General features: G+C 43.3%; 1 protein-coding gene across 1 annotated transcript in view; it reads right to left on the reverse strand.

The window, feature by feature from the left end:
* The window catches only part of LOC139152928 (uncharacterized), a 45,414-nt gene that overhangs the window by 2,179 nt on the left and 21,386 nt on the right, over nt 1-21,849 (reverse strand). Inside the window, exons 4-10 of the mRNA XM_070726362.1 lie at nt 19,184-19,411; nt 18,860-18,887; nt 13,526-14,883; nt 7,419-8,636; nt 4,849-5,407; nt 1,826-1,962; nt 1,007-1,178 (exon numbers count right to left, since the gene is read on the reverse strand). Of these exons, the coding sequence (XP_070582463.1) occupies nt 1,007-1,178; nt 1,826-1,962; nt 4,849-5,407; nt 7,419-8,636; nt 13,526-14,883; nt 18,860-18,887; nt 19,184-19,411 (3,700 nt within the window). The remainder of the gene's footprint in view (nt 1-1,006; nt 1,179-1,825; nt 1,963-4,848; nt 5,408-7,418; nt 8,637-13,525; nt 14,884-18,859; nt 18,888-19,183; nt 19,412-21,849) is intronic.

Here is a 21,849-nt window from a genome sequence, read left to right on the forward strand (position 1 = left end):
AGAAATATGATCAAACTACCATAAATTTTCACATACATGACCAGTATGGAATTTCCATTATTCATGAAACTTTGGCCTTGCACTAATCTTGGAAATGGAGTAAGTTTTAATGAGGTCAAGAAAATGTTTTAGTTCTCATAAACCTAGATTATATGCACATTTAGAATCAGTAAAAGATGAATAATGGTCTATGGAGTTCATTTTTCCAGGACTTTTCTCAGACATTAATCTGGAATTAAGAAAAAACTTCCTAACAATGATGACAATTAACCAGTGGAACAGCTTGCCTGCAGAAATTGTAGGTGCTCCATCACTGGAGGTTTTTAAGAAAGGACTGTACAGCCACTTGTCTGAAATGGTATAGAGTCTTTGGCTTAAGCAGTGGGGTTGGACTATAAGACCTCCAAGGGCCCTTCCAGCTATATTCTGATTGATTGATTGATTGATTGATTGATTGATGTTAGTACAGCTCAACTTCCCAGCTCCAAATAAAAAACAAAGGGAAACTGATGGAAGGAAACAAGCTTTCTCCATCAGCTGGAGGGGAGGGTATCATTTTAGTAATTTTTTTTCTTCTAAAAACAATGTAATTTGCATTGGTACAAATGTAAATAGTTTGAGGTTTATGCTATTCAAGAAATAGTTTGCTTTTTATACTTGAAAGAAAACACTTCCCCTAGTAGACGCTTAAAACAACTAATTTGTATTTGCTAAATATTCAGAATTTGAAGACTATCCATGGTAACCTACCCCAATCTTAAATTTCTTCTCCTATGAATTATGCTTATGTTGTCTATATCTCTTGAATTTTGCAGATAATATTCCTTCTTCTGGTTCCCCACCTTTTTATTGTCTCTCTTCTACCAACCCTTGAATGAGGATAATGCAAACCAGCAGCAAAATCATCATATTTGGACCCACTTAGATTCTTTACTGATTGATTTATTTGTTCAAGAGTGGTGAACTAACAAGCTTTTGGAAGAGCTGTCTCTTTTCAGTCACTTACGTTTTCGAAAAAATTTTTTGAAGCCAATATCACAGACAGAGGAACAGTTCTCCATCTTTGTTCCATGAAAGAGAATGAGTTCATTCTCTGTCCCTTCTGGATTTCTCTTCTCCATCCAGGTTTTTTTCCAGCAATAGGAAATCCACAGATATCGGTTTTGGATCCTCTCTATCTGTAAGGAAAAAACCAAGACCTTGGTGAGTCATTTTTATTTTATTGAGCTTTGTTTGTCTGAGGAGGGGAGAAAGAAAGGACGGAAGGAAGGAAGGAAGGAAGGAAGGAAGGAAGGAAGGAAGGAAATTTTCAAAAGATCTTGTAGTTTCTCAATTGTAGATAAAGAAAAATATAAGAGAATTGACCTGTAGTTTTGTGACTTTTTGCTATCATAAAATATATCCCACTTTAACATGAAATGAGCTATATCAAATCTCAACTTAAAAAAAGTTTGGTGCTAGTATGACTGCTCTCTCTTGCTTAAATAATCGCTGTAGTTGTTTCTCTCTGTCTTTTTTTCATGTTTTGTATTTATTCTTATCTATTATGGTCTGCAGTTTATAATCTGATTTAGAGAATGGGTTGCCTTAAAAATATGTACTAGCTGGGGAATTCTGGGAGTTGAAGTCCAGAAAGACTGATCTATATGAATTAATCTTAATAGCAAAGTCTCCAATCAATCACAACAAGCCACCCTGAGTCCGTGAGGAGAAGGATGGCCTATAAATCTAATAAATGAATGAATGAATGAATGAATGAATGAATGAATGAATGAACGAATGAACGAACAATCAAACAAACAAACAAACAAACAAACAAACTTACTTTAACAATATTGTATTTCCCAGCTGTTTTCTTGAAATTCAGCATCACATCCCGATATTCTGCAGAATATTTATGTAATTCCACTCTCTTACTTAAACATCCATCCATGGCTTCCCAAAAGGGAGCAATATTCTTGTCTGCAACAAATAAATGAATTGAACAAATGAATAAATGAATAAAACTAAGGTCCCCTTATGATCTACTGTATAGGTGGGAAGAACGTTTTTGACTGTGGAGAGACTGCCTTGGAAAATCCATCAATCACATAGGTAACTCAGGCTTTTGCAATCAATCCATTTATTTCACATAGAAGAGATTGATTTAAATCCTCATACAGTGATCTCTCGATTAGCGCGGGGGTTACGTTCCAAGACCTCCCGCGCTAACCGATTTCCGCGTTATACTGGATGCGGAAGTAAAACCACCATCTGCGCATGTGCGCCATTTTTTTCATGGCCGCACATGCGCAGATGGTGGAGTTTGCGTGTGGGCGGCGGGGAAGACCAAGGGAAGATTCCTTCAGCCGCCCAACAGCTGATCTGCTCCGCAGCGCGGAAGCAGCGAGGAGCCGAAGATGGGGTAAAGGCAAAGGGGAAACCCCATCTTCTGCTCCTCGCTGCTGCCGCGCTGCGGAGCGGATCAGGTGTTGGGCGGCTGAAGGAACCTTCCCTTGGTCTTCCCGCCAGATCACTTGCCGCTTGCCAGTCCACGCCCCCCTGGATGAGCGGCCCCGCATGGCCCCAGCGCCGGACTCCGTTGCCGAACGCCGAAACCGGAAGGGGCGAGGTGGGGGAGAACGGGAGGCTCAGCATTCCGTCAGTCGCAGTGCTGGCTGTCAACTTTTCTTTTTAGCACTGGGGAGGCAAGTCAGCTCCTGCCCAGTTTTAAAAAGAAAAGTTGACAGCCAGCGATTGTTCCGCTGCCGCCAGCATGGCCTGGCTGGCAGCGGAAGATGTAACCTTCGCAACCTCGGAGAGCTTCCTGGGCATGAAAGCTCACGAAAACCAGGAAGCTCTCTGAGGTTGCGAAGGAGCCCACGATCACTCGGCTGCAAGCGGGAGGAAGGCGAATCCCATGGGGCTGGGCTCGGTTATCCCCTCGGCTCCCCTCCTACCAGCCCCGCCGCGGAAGGCTCCATTCTGTTCCCTGAATGGAGACCGCCGGCCGCTCAATCGGGTGGCAGGAAAGCGAATGTCACGGGGCTGGGCTCGGCTCCCCCAGCCCCGCCGCGGAACGCTCCATTCTGTTCCCTGCCGGCCCGATTGAGCGGCCCGCGGTCTCCATTCAGGGAACAGAATGGAGCCTTCCGCGGCGGGGCTGGTAGGAGGGGAGCCGGGGGGATAACCGAGCCCAGCCCCGTGGGATTCGCCTTCCTCCCGCTTGCAGCCGAGTGATCGTGGGCTCCTTCGCAACCTCAGAGAGCTTCCTGGTTTTCGTGAGCTTTCATGCCCAGGAAGCTCTCCGAGGTTGCGAAGGAGCCCAGGATCACTCGGCTGCCGGCGGCAGGAAAACGAATGTCACGGGGCTGGGCTCGTCTCCCCCCCCATAGCAGCCCCGCCGCGGAACGCTCCATTCTGTTCCCTGCCGGCCCGATTGAGCGGCCGGCGGTCTCCATTCAGGGAACAGAATGGAGCCTTCCGCGGCGGGGCTGGGGGAGCCGAGCCCAGCCCCGTGACATTCGCTTTCCTGCAGCCGAGTGATCCTGGGCTCCTTCGCAACCTCGGAGAGCTTCCTGGGCATGAAAGCTCACGAAAACCAGGAAGCTCTCTGAGGTTGCGAAGGAGCCCACGATCACTCGGCTGCGGGTGGCAGGAAAGCGAATGTCACGGGGCTGGGCTCGGCTCCCCCAGCCCCGCCGCGGAAGGCTCCATTCTGTTCCCTGCCGGCCCGATTGAGCGGCCGGCGGTCTCCATTCAGGGAACAGAATAAAAAAAAAATTTTTTTTTAATATTTTATAAAAAAAGTTTTTTTTTAATATTTTATTTTTTTAAATAATATTTTTTGAAAAACCGCGTTGCAGCGTTTCGCGCTAATCGAGAACGCGCAAGTCGAGGGACCACTGTATACTGAAGTATTCTGCAGAAAATCCTAAATTTTGATGATCGGGATGAAATGGGACAAGAGTCCAAGGCAGGACTGAGTGTTGTTTGAGAGACGCCTCCAAGAAGGAGGGCTGCTATTCTTATGATCTAGGATGCTCCGATATGTTTATTTATTTTATTTATTTATTTTGTCGAACAATTATAGGGTGGTAATTTGTACAAATAAAACATTAGATAAGTAATGATAAAAAGTAACAAAAGAAGACAATAGAACATGGACAGTTGGCACAGTGATGCGCTTATGCACGCTCCTTACAGACCTCTTAGAAACAGGGAGAGGTCAATTGTGATGCTACTGACAATAATGGGCTGCTACTGGTTCAGACTACTTCAGGCGAACTGATAGTTCTGACAGTCAGCTAGCCCGCCCACCTGTCCTATACTTCCTCCTTTCTAGCTCAGCTGATTCATGCAGCACAACTGATTTTCATGCCTCTTCTGTTCTACTTACTAGGGCTGCCTTAGAAGGTAAGCAGCTGAGCTTCAAATTGTTGCATTTTGAATGCTGTAGTGTATGCAAGCACATTAAGGGCCCAGGCACAAAATGCAATTGTTAAACCAGTTGCAGCCCACTACTAGCTACAGATCCCATCAGCAAAAAAATGTTGGCTGGCAGGATTTAGAAGATAGGCTTTCTCCACAGTGGCCCCTGATCTATGGAACATCCTTCTACTGGAAATTAAAACAGCCCCAACCCTGATAGCTTTTTTGTAAGCCTAGGATGCTGAATATGACTACACAAGCACTTAAGTAGGGCTTATTTTGGGAGGGAGGGCTCATAATTAAACGCATGTCTAAAAACCTTGGCAGGATTTATTTTTGGCATAGGTCTTATTTTTGGAGTATTTATTCTATTCTAATATTCCATCCCATCCCATCCTAAAAAGGGAGTTTTTAATAAAGTAAGATACATCTTCTCACCCCATAAGTAGATTTCTCTCTTTAACATAAGTTTTGTCCTGCCTGCTATGAAACCTTCACACTTCAGAAAGTTAACCAGCAGGTTTTCTCCATTCCATTGCACATTTGTTGCCATTTGCTTCGTGCTATATGCCTGCTCCAGATGGTAATTGGTTAGTATGTCGAAAGTAGACCATCCAGCATCAGATTTATAATGCCAACCGATAGTCTCAAACAGAAGTCTGGAACGTGTCTGTTCAGCTTCAGCTTCCTGGATCTTTGCAACAAAATGTTTCTCTAACTCAGTGTAAACCTCATCGGAAACATTTTTAACATCTTCTTGAGAACCACAAATCCAAATCATCTTTTCTCTGTGGCGATGGAGGCAAACCGGATACTGAAGAGAGACAGTTGCGCAAAGGGCTTTAAGCCTGATGTCACTGAAGGTTGATATCTCAGCATTAGAGATGGTTTCTTTGTGGAATTTGGCAATAAAATCTGACAAATGCTGCTCGATTGAATTTACTTTCATTTGGATGCCCGCTACATGGATCACAGCCCTGTGGTTCTCAGATAAGTCCTGGAAAGGGAGGAGAGCGAGAAGATTTTTTGGAGGAACAAAATCAAATGGGTTAGAAATGTGGATGTCAGTTTCGGTTTGCATTGCACTGTTGTCAGAAGCACCAAGGCTCTTCTGGGTTTAGTTAATGCATCTATGTTGCCTGGTCAACGCCTAGTAGAGGGCTCCTTTCATGTCCCTTGCAGGAGCTGGGACAAAGGATTGGAGCTCACCCTACCCCACAGCAGCACTTAGGTTTCTAACTAATTTTTTTCTACCCTCCAACCCAAGTGTCCTAATCACATGAACTGCCATGTTCCTCAAGTTTTAATGTATGTTTCTTGAACTCAACATAGAATTATTCCCAATCCCATTTAGACCATTACTACAAAACCAATTTAAAGGAAAACAATACTAGTACTGAGGAAATATCCAATCATTAATCAGGAAAGTTATATTGGGTTACATGCCTCAATTCAGGGATTTTGACACAAGCCTAGGGCCAGTTGGGTATAGTTGTTAAGGCACTAGGTTAGGAACTGGAAGACTGTGAGTTCTAGTCCTGTTTTAAGTGCAAAACCTGCTGGATGACTTTAATCCAGTCACACCCTCTCGGTCCTAGGAAGCAGGCAATGGCAAACCTCTTCTGATATCTTGCAAAGAAAACTGTAGGAGCTAGACAGATGTCAGCATTGACTTGAAGACACATACAAAAAGAGGGGGAAGAATCATGGATGAGTTCTGGTGGCCGTTTGACTTCCTCGTGTGCCACAGGGGGCAGTGCTCAAAACCCAGGTTCTGCAGATGTGCAGAAGCAAACAACAGCTTCTGCTCATGCGCAGAAGTGAAAAACAAGATGGCAGCGCCTATGGCGCTGAGAAGAGAGGTGATTAGATGGGTGGGTGTCCAGCCAGACATCACTGTCAGTTTGGCGAATGGGTGAGGGGGGGAGGATTCCTGCTACCAGTTCCTGCTAACGGTCCAAACCAACAGGAAACCATCTCTGGAATGAATGCAAGTAGTCCTTGACTTACAACCATTTCTTTAGTGACCAAAGCAGTGATGGGCTCCTACAGGTATAGTCAGGTACGCAGAACCAGTAGAAAGATTTTGGTCAGATACACAGAACCGATAGAAAAATTTTGAATTTTTTCCCCCCTTCTAGATTCTGGGTATGTTTTTCCTATCACAGTAAGTGAGGTTGAATGTGTATAATTTTAGAAGCGCTGTACGTGCGTGCGTGTGTGTGTACATACACATACAGTTTATATAGTAGATAATGTATATTTTTGTGTGCCTGGGTGTAATATATATGTACACATAAGGGATATATACATAGAATTAAATAGTATATTTTGGATGTTCACTAATGGTAAATAGTAAGGGAAATTGTATCTCTTTGAGGTGAGGAAAGGCCAGGCACCCTAATCCTAACACAAACCCTTGACGTGAATGGCGTCAAGTTGGCCACCTTTAAGCAAGTTAGTCACATGACCTTTAAGCCACCCCCACCCCCACTCACATGATCGTCAAGTTACCCCCCACCTGGTCACATGGCCGGAAAGCCACACCCACAATATAAGCCATGTCCACAGTGGGGTAGTAAAAGTTTTTGCAGCTGGACTAAAGTTACAATGGCACTAAAAAAAACCTTACTTCGGACATTTTTTCACACTTACAACCACCACAACATGGGGACATGGTCAGGTAATGAAAATTCATTGCTTAGTGACTGGCCTGTATTTATAATGGTTGCCAGTGTCCTGGGGTCACATGCTCACCTCCTGTGACAAGCAAAGTCAATGGGGATGCCAGATTCACTGAGCAACCTTGTCACTAATTGAATAACTGCAAGGATTTACTTAACAACAGTGGGTAAACAGGTCATAACATGAGGCAAAATTCACTTAAAACTATCCTGCTAAACAAATTTTGAGCTCAGTTGGTTTGTATGTTGAGGACTACCTATATATATATTATAGAAGGACACCGAAGAACAACTGGCTGTTGCCTTAAAAACACTATTACTTACTTGCAAATCTCTACCATGGGTTTGCATCTTTACAATACAATTCTGGGTTTCCGCCATGTTTTTCAGAAGTTCTGCCCCATCTTCAGAGAAGTAGATGCATAATGCTTTCTTCTTCACAGGTATCATACCAAACTTCAGAGAATCCAAATCTTTCTTGATCACAGGAATGGCTTCCTTCACAAATTTCCAATGTCCTTTCACTTGCAGTGAAAATGTAGAATTACTTTGCTTGAATGTAATGTCTACCTTGAGGGATTCCCAATTCATAATACGAAGGACACTCTCCCCAACTAATACTAATTCTGGTTTAGTAAGCATAATATTTTCTTCCAATGTAAAATTACTTCTTAAAAACCCCTTAATACCTTCTACTACCCTAGTAATCAGAGGAGAAGGGCCAACCACAATCACCTGATTGGATGGAATGGAATAAACAGCAACTTCCTTATGAGAATTTAATCTTTTTAACAAGTCTTCCCATTCTGGCTCCTTGATGACCCATTGCAACTGGTTTTCAATCTTGACGGTCTTCTCACACACCTGTTCCATTAGGATCTTTTCAGCTACTTTGGTTTCACTCAAGCTCAAGCTACCAATTTGGACAATTGCAGAGACCTCCAAAATAGCTGAGATGTTTCTTTCCCCAAAAAAGCCTTCATGAAAGAGCTTGCCCCATTTTGCCTTGACAAACTGAAACTGAATTTTGGAGAGAGGGACTGGAAAAAAATGAAAACCACTAAGGAGTTCCTCAAAGTGCCTCCTCAGGTCTACTGACTTCTGACGGGGACCTTTAAATATGATGGTTGCTGGATCATCGGCTAAGATTTCTATGTTTACAAAAGGGCTTGTTGGAAATCTCTTTTGGAAGAAGCTTTCTTTTATAACAGTATAAGGGACTGACTCAAATTGGGCTTTGACTTCAATTATTTCTGACTCATATTCCTCAATCTTTCTCTGAACAGCTTCTAGAACATTCTTCACATCTTTCTGGAAACCACAAATCTGTATTTCATTATTCTGCAGCCAACGAATATCTACAGAAAAGTTGTTCCTAAGGAACTCATCAGTGTCCATATTTTTAAAAGTGGCAATTGCTTCATGACAGATGGATTTTGTACAGATTTGTGTGAGGAGACCAGCCACTATTGGCTTCAACATGGCAACATGGTTCCATTTGCCTATTATATATATTACCTCTGGAAAGCTGGTATCAAACCTCTAAAAAATAAAGAAAATTGAATGTTAGGGACACAAGAGATGTTGATACGATCGATACTGTAAATCAAAAAATCAGTGGGAAATCTGCATTCTAAATTTATAACTGACAAATTCTTCCTGTCAGTATCACTGATAATTTTCCACCTTGGCCTATATCATTTTCTAATAAACTTGATGGAGTTGGCTGAAATAGCAAAAATGACTATCTTGGTCAAAGAAAAGAACATAAGTACTTTTATTTCCACATAGAAACCTCTTCTGAACTTTGTGCTTGATGTGGAAAAGAATAAAACTTTGATTTTGGGTTTTACACATTAGATTGATAGATCTAAGATAGAAATGACTTGTTCATACTATTATAGAAAAGCAAAAAACTGTGATCTGTTATTAATGTCCTATTCTACTGTAAATGAGATAGGTCAGGGCTGGCTCAGGGCCTCCTTTTCACCCCGGCAGCGAGCACGCAAACACCCGGTGGTGTTCGCTGAAGACTTGGCGGCTATTTTGGGTGGCCTCGTGGAGCGGCCATTTTGGGGGTGAGGAGGATCGGGCCTGCAGGCCTTGGTTTTCCTTTAGGGGGATCCTTTAGGAGCCGGACCGGCCTTCGCTTCTCTGCCTCGTTTAGGCCTGGGGGGTTTCGGAGTTGGGCCGGGTGTTGGGGATTGCGGCCTACCCTATTAGGGGGCACTTTGGGAGGCCAGATTTCTCATGGATCCCCTCCCCCTTTCTTAGCTCTGTTTCTTGGGCAATTAGCCCATTGCTTGGGAGTTTTATACCTCGCAATATGCACCAGGATAATGGCCCCTAAAAAGCAAAGGGCCTTGCCTCCCCCCCCAGAGCCTGCAGCGAGGCCGCGGCAGGTTACATGGCCCTCTGCCAGGGCCCGGTTGGCCAGTGAGGAGGCTCAGAATAGGGCCAGGAGGGCAGGGGTTAGGCCCTGGGGGCCACCAATTAGTGACTCATCTCTTCCCACTAATTCCTGGTCCAGAGTCATCGAGCGGCTGGACGAGTTGGATGCCAGGTGGCAGTCCATCTACAGGCCTGGCGGTGTGGCTCCTTCGGCTCCCGCTGCTCTTGGCAGGCTCCCAAGCAACACGGAGGCCCAGACTGGGCATGCTTCATCTTTGGCATCGGCATCTGGAGCAGCCTCTGCCGTGACACCCAGGGCCATGGTGTCAGGTGAGACAGGTATACAGAATCACCACACACTGCCCCTCTCCTTGCCTGGCCAGCTTTTTGTACCTCTGGCTTTGGGGAGCATGGCTCCTGCTTACACTGGGGTTAGCCCTGCTCTTACCTGTAACCAGGTTTGGGCTACACCTGTTGCTTTGGCTGCTGCGGCTCAAGGCCCCATGGCATCTGCCTCCCCTCTGGTGGGTGTGGGTGTGGGGGCCACAGCAGCAGTTACAGTGCTGGACCACTTGGCTTCTTTTCGGGCCGTGGCCATTGCATGGGTTTGCCTTTCACCCCCTTGGGTTTTCACTTACTTCCCTCTATTAGGGAGTGAATTTGGAAGGGGGAATATGTTGATTTGTTCTCCCTTCTTAATCGTGAAGTGCCAAAAAAAAGAGAAGGACGATGAAGCAAAGACTGACTGGCTGAAAAAGGTTAAGGTTGATAGGTGCTTCAGCTCATGGCTGTCCACCTTTTTGACCTATATGTCAGTGGTCATTGAGAGTGAGCCCGTGCGGGCTGCCTCCATGATTAAATATATAGATCTCATCGCCCGGGCTCACTATGATTATGGTGGTACTGCGTGGTTGCAGTATGACGAGTCTTTTTGAATGCGCGTGGCATTCGAGCGTAGTCTGCCCAGGGACATGGTGGTCCCTGATTTGTGGTTCCATGCCACACAGTTCACGTGGGCTGGTGGTGGAGAGCATACCAACAGTGGCCACTATATGAAGGCCAAACCGGTTACAACTCCTGCCACATGCACCAGGGCTGGGGGGGCAAGGGCCCCACCCACCCCCGTGTCATGAATTTGTAGCTAGGGGGACTTGTTTTCGCCCCTCCTGCAAATTCAGGCATGCATGTGGGAATTGTTGGGACATGCATGCCACCCACACTTGTACTAAACCCAAAGGCCCTAAGAATGGGAAGGACGGTTCTGGACTGTCCAAACGTCAGCCTTCCCTTCAGGGCAGAGGGCCCCAGTGCGGTTAGGCCGGATGTGTTAGAATCCATGCTTGGGGATTATCATCCACGTAGGAGTGTGGCTGAGCTTTTACAGGGTTTTCGGGAGGGGTTTAGGATACCCTATTTTGGGCCTAGGAAAGCCTTCATGTCCAACAACCTTAAGTCGGTGGTTGGACATGAAGACATTGTTAGATCTAAGATCCAGAAGGAGGTGGCCGAGGGCAGGGTGTTGGGTCCTTTTGCTTGCCTGCCTTTGCCTGCCCTCCGGGTTTCGCCTTTCGGGGTGGTCCCTAAGAAGGCTTGTGGTGAATTCCGGTTGATTCACCACTTGTCCTTCCCTAAAGGGGAGTCAGTGAATGATTACATTCCTGACGAGCTTTGTTCGGTTCGCTACACATCTTTTGACGTGGCAGTTGCCATGGTTAGGAAATGTGGTGTAGGAACTGTGATGGGGAAATGCGATATCAAGTCTGCATTCTGGCTCCTTCCCATACACCCAGATGATTTTGACCTCCTGGGTTTTCACTTTGAGGGTGGCTATTATGTGGACTGAGCATTGTCTATGGGCAATCTTGCTCCCTGTTCGAGATCTTTTGCATCTTTCTAGAATTGGCTCTCAGGAGGCGTTCCGGATCGGGCTCGGTAATTCACTACCTTGATGATTTCCTGATGGCTGGGCTTGCTCATTCAGAGCAATGTTTAGCTCTTTGCGCTCATTTGGGGGTTCCGTTGGCCCCTGAGTAGACCGAAGGCCCCACCAATAGGATTACCTTTCTCGGTATCGAATTAGATTCTGTCGGGCAATCTTGTAGATTGCCATTAGAAAAGGTCAGTAAGATTCAAAATAGGATAGATCAAGTTCCAGCAAGCTGTAAGGTCACCCTTCGCCAACTCCAGGAGTTGGCAGGGTTGCTTAATTTTGCCCTGCTGGTTGGTGGCCCCCAGCAGGGCCTTTTTGCGTCATTTATACATGGCTATGAAGGGGCTACACTTGCCCCATCATTGGACGCGTTTGCGTGCCGGGGTCAGAAATGACTTTTGCATATGACAAGGTTTTTTAGCCCACTTTAATGGTCTGTCTTTTTGGAGGCACAAGCTTCTTTTAGAAGCTGAGTTGCAATTATGTTCGGACACCAAGGGGACCCACGAGTTCGGGGTTATTTTGGGCGACCAGTGGTGCTACTCTATGTGGCCTACGGAGTGGAGGGCCTCTTCTATTGTAAAAGATCTTACTTTTTTGGAATTCTTCCCCCTAGTGGTGGCTTTAGAGCTCTCGGGGGAACAATTTCGGGACAGGACTATGCACTTTTGGTGCGACAACCTTGTGTTGTCCATGTTGTGAATGCCGTCATCGAAGAATGACAGGGCTATGCGATTTGTTCGTCATTTTCTGCGCAGATCTTTGTCCCTGAATGCCTTGTTTTTGGCCCATCATGTACCCAGGCTCGAAAATGAGATGGCTGATGCCTCATCCCATGGTCAGTTGTCCAGGTTCCGGATGCTGGCACCGGGAGCTTACGCAGCGCCAGAGGTTTTCCCTTGCCACTTGTGGAGCCTGGGGGGGGGGCGCTCCAGAACAGTGGAGGATCGAGGCCCTCCCTGTCTTTCGTAAACTACTCAAGACTCACTTATACCACCAGGCATTCCTTCCCCGTAGGCCATTACAAGTTATGCATGGTATGTTTGTGTGTATGTTTGGTTTTACAATAAGGGTTTTCAGATTTTTTATTATTGGATTGTTACATGCTGTTTTTATCATTGCTGTTAGCCACCCCGAGTCTACGGAGAGGGGTGGCATACAAATCCAATAAATTAAAATTAAATTAATTAAAATCGTGCATGGGGCCGCAAGTAAAACCTTGCCGAAACAGGGGCGCACCTGTGGCTCCGTGCACAATTTTTCTACCTCCACAGGTGCAGCAGCAAAATCACGCTCACCCCACAAGAACTTGCGAGCTGCGGTAGCAAGCACAATTTAGTGTTCCGGCTCGTAGCCCACCGCTGTAGCTGAGGGAATAGAAGGGAAACTTATCAAATTTGCAGATGATATTAAGTTGGCACCCTAGAAGGTAGGCTCAAGATCCAGATGGATTTTGACAGACTTAAGCACTGGACCCTATCTAACAAAATGAAATTCAATGAGAAAAAAGTAAATTCTTGCACTTAGGCAAACCGCCCCCCAAAAGTACACTTATGAACTGGGTGAAATTGGGTTTAATAGCAGTAACTGTGAGAGGGATCTTAGAGTCTTAGTGGACAACCAGTTATGAGTCCTGGGAGTGGGGTGGCATATAAATCGAATGAACGAACGAACGAACAAATGAATGATGTGAGCCTGCAGGGTACGATGGCAGCCAAAAACCCCAATGCAATCCTAAATTGCATTAACAGCGGGATACAATCAAGATCAAGTGAGGTACTATAAAGCCTTAGTAAGACCACACCTAGAGTACTGCATCCAGTTTGGTCATCACATTATTAAAAAGATGTTGAGACTTTAGAAAAAGTGCATAGTAAAGCAACCAGAATGATTAGCGGAAATAGTGTAGTGTCCTGCTTTTGGTGGGGTGGGGTGAAAGGTTCTTTCCAAATCTGTTAATGTTTCTCACCACGTCACAGACAAAAGACAAACTCACCAAGATCATCTCTGGAAAAAAGTTATAAATTTCCATTCATCCTTATGCATAAGCATGGATAGAACTTTAAAAAAAAAAAAGCAAATAGAAACTAAAAAAATAGATTGTACTTACTTCTTTTATGGAGTCCTCATCCATAACGTTCTTCCAATTGTCGGACTCTTCAGTCTTCATCCCAGCAATGCAGTGCAAATTTCGAGCCATATCCTTGACTAGACTTGCTCCAATTCTGCAAATGTATTCTCTAACAATTCTCCTCCTTAGAGGTATTACATCAAGCACCAAAGAATCCAAGGCCCTCTTGATGGCTGGCATGGCTTTTTGCACATATTTTTGAGGACCTTTCACCTGCAGCACTGAAGGCTGACTGTTTACCTGCAGTGCAACGTTTGTGTTGAGATGTTCCCAGCCCATTATGTGGAGCAGATCCTTCCCAGCTAAAGCTAGTTCTGGTTTAGTAAGGCTCACATTTTCTTCCATTGGAGAATTCTCTCTCAAATATTCCTTAATAGATTCTTCCACTTGAATGATCATAGGACAGAAACCCACTAGGATCACTGGATCAGGTGCCATGTGATAAATGGCTACTTCCTTATGGGTTTCTAGACTTTGCTTCAGCAGCAGCTTCCATTCGGAACACTCAGTAGCCCATTTCACATCCTCTGCGATCTCTATAGCCCTTTCACACACTAGTTCCATGAGAATCTCTTTGGCTTCTTTCATGTTGTCCAGGTCAAGGCCAGCGATCTGGACAACTTGAGAGAGCTCCAAAACAACCGGGATATTCCTCTCTAGGAAGAAATGGCTATGGAACGCTTCGTCCCAGTGTGCCTTGACAAACTGCAATTGGAAATTGGACAAACGGACTGGTAGAATCTTGAAGGTGTTCAATAGCTCCTTGAGACGCCTCTCTGTTTCCCTGACTTTCTGACGGGGTCCCCAGAATCTAATAGTTGCTGGAGTCATAGCAGAGATTTCAAGCTTTACCATAGAATTGGATAGGGGCAACTCCTGAAGTACAACATCTTTAGCAATGGTATATCGGGGCAGTGGTTTAGCTGTGAATTCCCAACTTATGAGTTCCCTTTCAAATGCCTTGTTGGCAAGGCATTGTAAGAACCAATTGATCTCATCCAACAAGCCTACAAACCATGTTTGAGCAAGGGTGTAGATCTTGATGGATTCAAATCCCTTAATAGGTGTTTGGTAGTCAATCAAGACATCTAGAATCTCTGCTCGTGTCTCACAATGTAGCACATACTTCTTTCGCACAAACCCAAAGGCTTTTTCTAAATCTGGTAGCTTCACAAACTGATTAATGGCTTGAAATATGCACAGTCTCCTATCTAAGTCTATCTGGATGTCATAACCAGTCTTCTTCACTTGCTCTTGAAATTCATTGAAGGCAGTTGGTTTTTCCTTAAGGTACTGGAGGAAAAGTGGTTCTTCCATGTGACATAATCCCACTGGCTCTGAAAGAAAGATGAAGGTCGTGAATATTAGGCCAGGTTCAAAGGTGAAATCCAGCAGGTTCTGATGGATTCTGGAAATTTTGAATTGTTTGGAGAACCAGCAAATGCCACTCTGGATGACGCCAGAATGGGGTGGGAATAGGGATTTTGCAATATCCTTCTCCTGCCATGCCCACCAAGCCACGCCTACCAAACATCACCACATCCACCAAACCACGCCCACAGAACCAGTAGTAAAAAAATGGATTTCACTATCAGCCAGGTTGCTACCATCTGAATTCCTTCTCAATTTCCCTGCTCCCATATTGGAATACTTAAAGGGAAAATACCTTTTACAAGAATTGAGGAAGAGGAAAAACTGAAGTTTAATTGTAGAAAATAAACTCAGTCTGGATTAATTCCACTATCTATGGACAAGATCCAAGTCTTGTTATCCAATTATAAACTAAAGTGTGTCTTTTCAATCCCATCTTCAAAATCTAAAGCTATGTTATGATGCTTTAATTATGCTATCAAGTTCACTTCAGTTGGCTAAATTCAGTTGGCTAGATTACTCTCCACCTAGAAACGAACAACCTACTCTCTAACAAACATTTTGGTTTCATTAAAAAAATCATCCTGCAACTCCTTTACTGCAAAAATATATGGACTACACATCTCGATCAGGGCAAATCTATAGATGCAATTTATATTGACTTCTGTATAAAGTTTTCAATTCAGTGACTCATGACAAACTACTTCTAAAACTCAAATCCTATGGCAAATCCTACGACATCTCAGGATCCCTCCATAGTTGGATAATTGCGTTCCTACTAACAGACAACAAATTGTCAAAATAGGCAGCACCATATCTAATCCTGTTCCGGTTAAGAGCGGCATCCCCCAAGGCAGAGTACTTGGACCAACACTCTTCATACTCTATATAAATGACTTTTGTGATCACGTACAAGCGACTGTGTTCTCTTCGCCGATGATGTAAAACTTTTCAACATCACCAATAACACAGCTATTCTCCAGAAATACCTTGACTTTGTGTCCGAATAATCAAACATCGGGCAACTCCAAATCTCAACCAACAAATGCTCTGTCCTACACATGTGCAAAAAGAATCCGAACACCAAATACAAGCTGAATAAACAAGATTTTACAGAAAAACCCTCACTCTGTAAAAGACCTTGGAATACTCATATCAAATGACCTAAGTGCCAGAGTCCACTGCAACAACATTGCCAAAAAGACTTCAAGAGTTGTTAACTTAATCCTATGTAGCTTCTCCTCCAGTAATCTCACACTATTAACCAGATCATACAAAACTTTCACCAGACCAATCCTTGAATACAACTCATCTCTCTGGAACCCACGCTGCATTTCGGACATAAATACTCTGGAAAATGTCCAAAGATACTTTACCAGAAGAGACATCCAGTCCTCCACTCACACAAACTACGCAACTAGACTTACAATCCTAGGTTTAGAAAGCTTAGAGCTACGTCACCTTAAACATGATCTAATCATAGCCTATAAAGTCAATGACTACTTCAGCTTCAACCACAACAACACACGAGCGCACAGAAGCTACAAACTTAATGTAAACTACTCTAAACTCAATTTCAGGAAATATGACTTTAGTAACCGAATAGTTGATGCATGGAACTCACTACCAGACTCTCTAGTATCATCATCTAACCCCAAAAACTTTACCCTTAGACTACCTACTGTTGACCTCTCCCGATTCCTAAGAGGTCAGTAAGGGGCGTGCATAAGTGCACCAGCATGCCTTCAGTCCCCTGTCCTAATGTTTCTTTCTTTTTTTTACTAATATCATGTATATGGATATTATTATATCCTTATATATCACCAATATGAACTTGACAAAACTAACAAATAAATAAATAACTTATCACTTCAATTGGGACCAGAATCTCTATGGTTAAGCCAGCAGTGGATTGTAATTACCTGCAAACTGGTGCACATCCTCTTCATTCGGGCGCATCCATACGGGTGCCTGTGTGTGTTTCCCTGGTGTGATTTTGCTTCTACGCATGTGCAGGAAGCACAAATGTGCCAAAAGCAAAAAATTGCTCAAATATTAAAGCGCGAGCATCCCCTCACAACATTTTTGTTTTGTGCATGCTCAGAAAGCAAAAAAAATCCCCCAAAAATCAAGAAAAAAGATGGTGCCATGTCACCCGATGGACTGAGACCAGATCAGTCTTGCGCAAGTTGTGCGATCTGGCAACCAGTACTGTTGCGGAGTCGCCTGCCACATTGGTGGGAATCCTGGTTAAGCAAAGTAGTCGTTAAGCGACTCTTGCGTAATTTTTAATCTTTTTTTTTTGCCTCTGGTTAAGTGTATCAGTGAAGTTGATCAGTGAAATGGAATGAATCAATCAATTAATTTAATTTAATTTAATTGAGGGGAGGATGGAGAATTAGTTAATTAATTAATTACTTGAAGCTTCATCCTTCCCCCATCCTCCCCCCCCCAAAAAGCCCCACAAGAGAGAAACAATAATAGAAAAATGTATAAACTTGGCAAAAACGAGAACCGAGGACAGGAATTCATTACAGCAATAGACTTGTAGCAGAGTTTTACACTGTATCTTATTAGAAGTAAGGAAAGGTCCCTTCCAATTCTGTTATTCCGAAACCTTCCAAAACGAGGCAAAAAACACCAAATTTGCAAGAGAGCTTTTTTTAAAATAAAAAAAACCTAATAAGGCAACCAAGCTAAAAGGAAGTGTGACTATGCTACCGTCTAGGGGTTACCCTTGCTAATAATTTATAATTTATATAGGGAGTTTCAAAGGAGCTTTTTCAAGAGGCAGCTGGACTATGTGGTTTTTCTTTGAAGATGTTTCACTTCTCATCCAAGAAGCTTCTTCAGCTCAAAGAAAAACCAAAAAGTCCAATTGCTTTTGATAAAGCACCTTCGGGGCAACCATGACCTGGTTGACTGAGAATCTCCACAGATACTGTTTAGTTAATTTTCTATTTATCAATCCCACCTATCTCCCCATGGGACTATCATAGGCCGGATTATAGTAAGGAAGAAAAATGAAGGGAGTGTAAATAGAATAGAGGAAACATAATAGAATAATAAAATAAACAAAGGAACACAACCAAACAATGTCGCTTGGCGAGACCCAGGGGAAGAGCCTTCTCTGTGGCGGCCCGGGCCCTCTGGAACCAACTCCCCCCAGAGATTAGAATTGCCCCCACCCTCCTTGCCTTTCGTAAGCTGCTTAAAACCCACTTTCCCCCTAGGCTTTTAAAATTTTATGCATGGTATGTCTGTATGTATGATTGGTTTTTATATAATGGGTTTTAACTGTTTTTAGTATTGGATTATACTGTTTTGTTACTGTTGTTAGCTGCCCCGAGTCTGCGGAGAGGGGCGGCATACAAATCAAATCAAATCAAATAAATAAATAAAAACAAACAAACAAACAAACAACAATAAATATATTAATATGGCACCATACTAATTTGATTAATTTTAAACTTGGCTATTTTAGGTGGTTATCGTATTGGGCAACCCAGCCTGTTCAGTATATTCATGGCTCAGTATATATTCTAAATCCATAAAATGAGTTGAGATAACAATCAGGTTAATCAGATTGTGCATACTATTTAAATTTAATTGTGGATTTGATTGGTTAATTCTTGTTTGGTTTATTACATTTTTTAATGTTCTTATTACTAATTATTTGACTTGTTTATTGTATGAACTATTTTAGTTGTAAATCACATTTTTTGAAAGTTGGAGAACTAAAGAATAGCTTTGCCCAATGCTTATTATTTCCTTAGTAAATAATGATAACTATCATGTAGCACAGTTGAAACTGGGCTTGCACAGCACAGCTGTACAAGCCACATAAGTCAAGTTAATACACGTATGGAGTAAGAAAAAACACATTTCCAGACATCTGTGTTGTGTCTCATTGTTACAGCGGTAAGAATTATAGAGTCTTACCTGCAGGAAAAGAAAGAGAATCTTCTATCTATAAAAACAAAAGGACATTTCAGTTGGACACGTTAAATGAAAAATAAAGATATTCTAGAGCTGGCACATTTCTCATCTATTTAAAAATGGAATTATTTATAAAACTTATATGCTACCCTTCTCTCAATACAGAGTGACTGATACCCAGAAATTAACCCTGTTTTAAGCTGTTCTGTTCGGGTCTGTGAGACCCAAAATCAAAGTTTGAGACCCTGTAAAAAATTTTCCCTGCATATCTGAAACTTGAAATGATGAAATTTTCCCTGCATATCTGAAACTTGAAATGATGGTTACCGGACATGGCAGAACCCATCCTGGAAAGGACCTGATTTGCACCAGCTGTATCCAAGTATTGGGAAAGTTTTTCAAGAACTGATTAATTTCTTCCATGAAGAAAAGGAGCCATTCCTGCATCGCAGCTTCGCTTCCACCTTCTGGCAGGAGGATGGGAAATACAATGGATTCCAGGAAGGACCCATACAAGGTGCTGAGACAGCTGTGGATCATGTTCCGAATAGCCTTCTGGAAAAGCAACATGCATAAAACGATTAGGATGAGGCAGCAAAAATGATTAGGGGACTGGAGGCTACAACAGATAAAGAAAGATTTCTGGAATTGGATATATTTAGTTTCAGGAAAAGAAGGACGGGGGGAGGCAGGATTGCAATATTCCAGTATCTCAGGGTTTGCCACAAAGAAGAGCGGGAGGTCAATCTATTCTCCAAAGCACTACAACAGTTATGGCGAACCTTTTTTTCCCCTTGGGTGCCGAAAGAGTGTGTGTGTGCGCTATTGCGCGGGCACGAGTGCCCACACCCATAATTCAATACTTGGGGATGGCTAAAACAGTTTTCGACTCCCCCCAGAGGCACTCTGGAGTCCAGAAACAGCCTGTTTCCCAACTTCTGGTGGGCCCAGTAGGCTCGTGTTTTGTCCTCCCCAGGCTACAAATGTTTCACTGAAGCCAGGGGAGGGTCAAAAATACCCTCCTCCATCTGCCCGGAGGCTCTCTGGAATCCAAAAATGCCCTCCCGGAGCCTCTGTGTGAGCCAAAAATCAGCTGGCCAGCACACACATGCACATTGGAGCTGAGCTAGTGGCAACAGCTCGCGTGCCAGCAGATAGGGCTCCACATGCCACATGTGGCACCCATGCCATAGGTTCGCCATCCCTGCACTAGAAGATGAGACAAGAAGCAATGGGTGGAAACTAATAAAGGAGAGTCTACGGAGAGGGGCGGCATACAAATCTAATTAATAATAATAATAATAATAATAATAATAATAATAATAATAACAACAACAACAACAACAACTAGAATTTAGGGGAAATTTCCTGACCATTAGAACAAGATGTGAGTTCTACCAGGTTTGGACCAGTTCAACTGAACTAGTAGTAACCCACTGGGGATGCGACGATGACGTCATGGAACCAGTTCTATCAGTCCTGGTCCATGGTTACCACCACCTGGGTTTTTGAATTATAATTATTTTTACTCTCTCTCTCTCTTTTTTTCCTTTTGTTTTGCACATGTGCAGAAGCTGACTTTTGGCACTACACATGCATTACCATATTGTTTTCGGCTTGTAAAAAAATATTTCTTTTAAATTTTCCAGCACTGAGCATGTGTCGCCATTTTGTTTTCAGCTTGCTTTTGGGGGGGGGGGGTATTCTCAGCACTGCACATGCGCACCCATGGCTACATGGCACAGCCATGTGGCGTGGGAGGAAGTAAACCAGAAGCGAGGTAAGTTAGAACCCACCTCTGGTTAGAACAATTAATCAGTGGAACAGCTTGCCTCCAGAAGTTGTGAATGCTCCAACAGTGAAAGTTTTTAACAAAATGTTGGATAACCATCTGTCTGAAGGGAGGGTAGGGTCTCCTGCTAAGGGAGGTGGTTGGACTAGAAGACCTCCAAGGTCCTTTCAACTCTGTATTCTATTCTATTTTATTCTGTTCTCTGTTTTCTATTCTCCTCTCCTCCATTCCATTCTACTCCACACTCCACTCTACTCAAAGAACTAGGCCAAGGATTTTGCTCACAATTGCTAAGTAAATCAATGCCATCATTAAGCAAATCCAGTTTCCTCCATTGACTTTACTCATCAGAAGGCAGCTTGGAAGGTTGCAAATGGCAATCCGATGATGCTGGGATGTTGCAACCCTTGCAAATACACAACAGTTGCCAAGCACTCAACTTTTGATCAAGTAATCATGGGGATGTTCTGATGTTGGTAAGTGGGAGGACCAATTATAAGTCACTTTTTTCAGTGCTGTTATAACTTTGGGCCACTAAACCAATGGTTGTAAGACAAGGGAGATCTGTGTTTCTTTGTATTTCAAATAATATTAAACATGCAAAAAATATAACAATGTGCTTGGCATGTTTTTCTAACTCATAGAAAAGAACAACATGCAGATATTTTGTTGATTCACCTGTGGATAATTAATGGCATCCAAATGACTTTTAATGGGCCAATGGAGTGTTAGTTTACTCTACCGAAAATGGACTTCAAAATCCTGACTCATCCAAGTACACAATACATATATCTACATGCAGTTAATTAGAATGTCCAAAGGATAATTTCTCTGTATTTAAAACTTTTATTGTTTATCAATGTATAAAATAGAAAGAAAAAGAAAAAGAAAAAATTAAGGGAAGGAAAAAAGGGGGAAGAAAACCTAATGTACAAGGGGGGAAAGAAAGACATTGATTCTGACTCTTTTTAGCACACTACAACAACATTACAACCTCATCTCTTTACTTTTAGACATTAATTTAAAAATCTATTTATCTGGACCTATGGTATGGGACCAGACTACCTCCAAAACCGCCTTCTGCCACATGAATCCAGGTTCTGTTAACTAGACAACGTCATTTGACAGGACCTAGGGTGAGAGTCTTCTCTGTGGGGGGCCCAGCCCTCTGGAATCAGCTCCCCCCGGAGATTCGTACTGC

The sequence above is a fragment of the Erythrolamprus reginae genome, chromosome Z (assembly GCF_031021105.1).
Source record: "Erythrolamprus reginae isolate rEryReg1 chromosome Z, rEryReg1.hap1, whole genome shotgun sequence".
Lineage (NCBI taxonomy): Eukaryota > Metazoa > Chordata > Lepidosauria > Squamata > Dipsadidae > Erythrolamprus > Erythrolamprus reginae.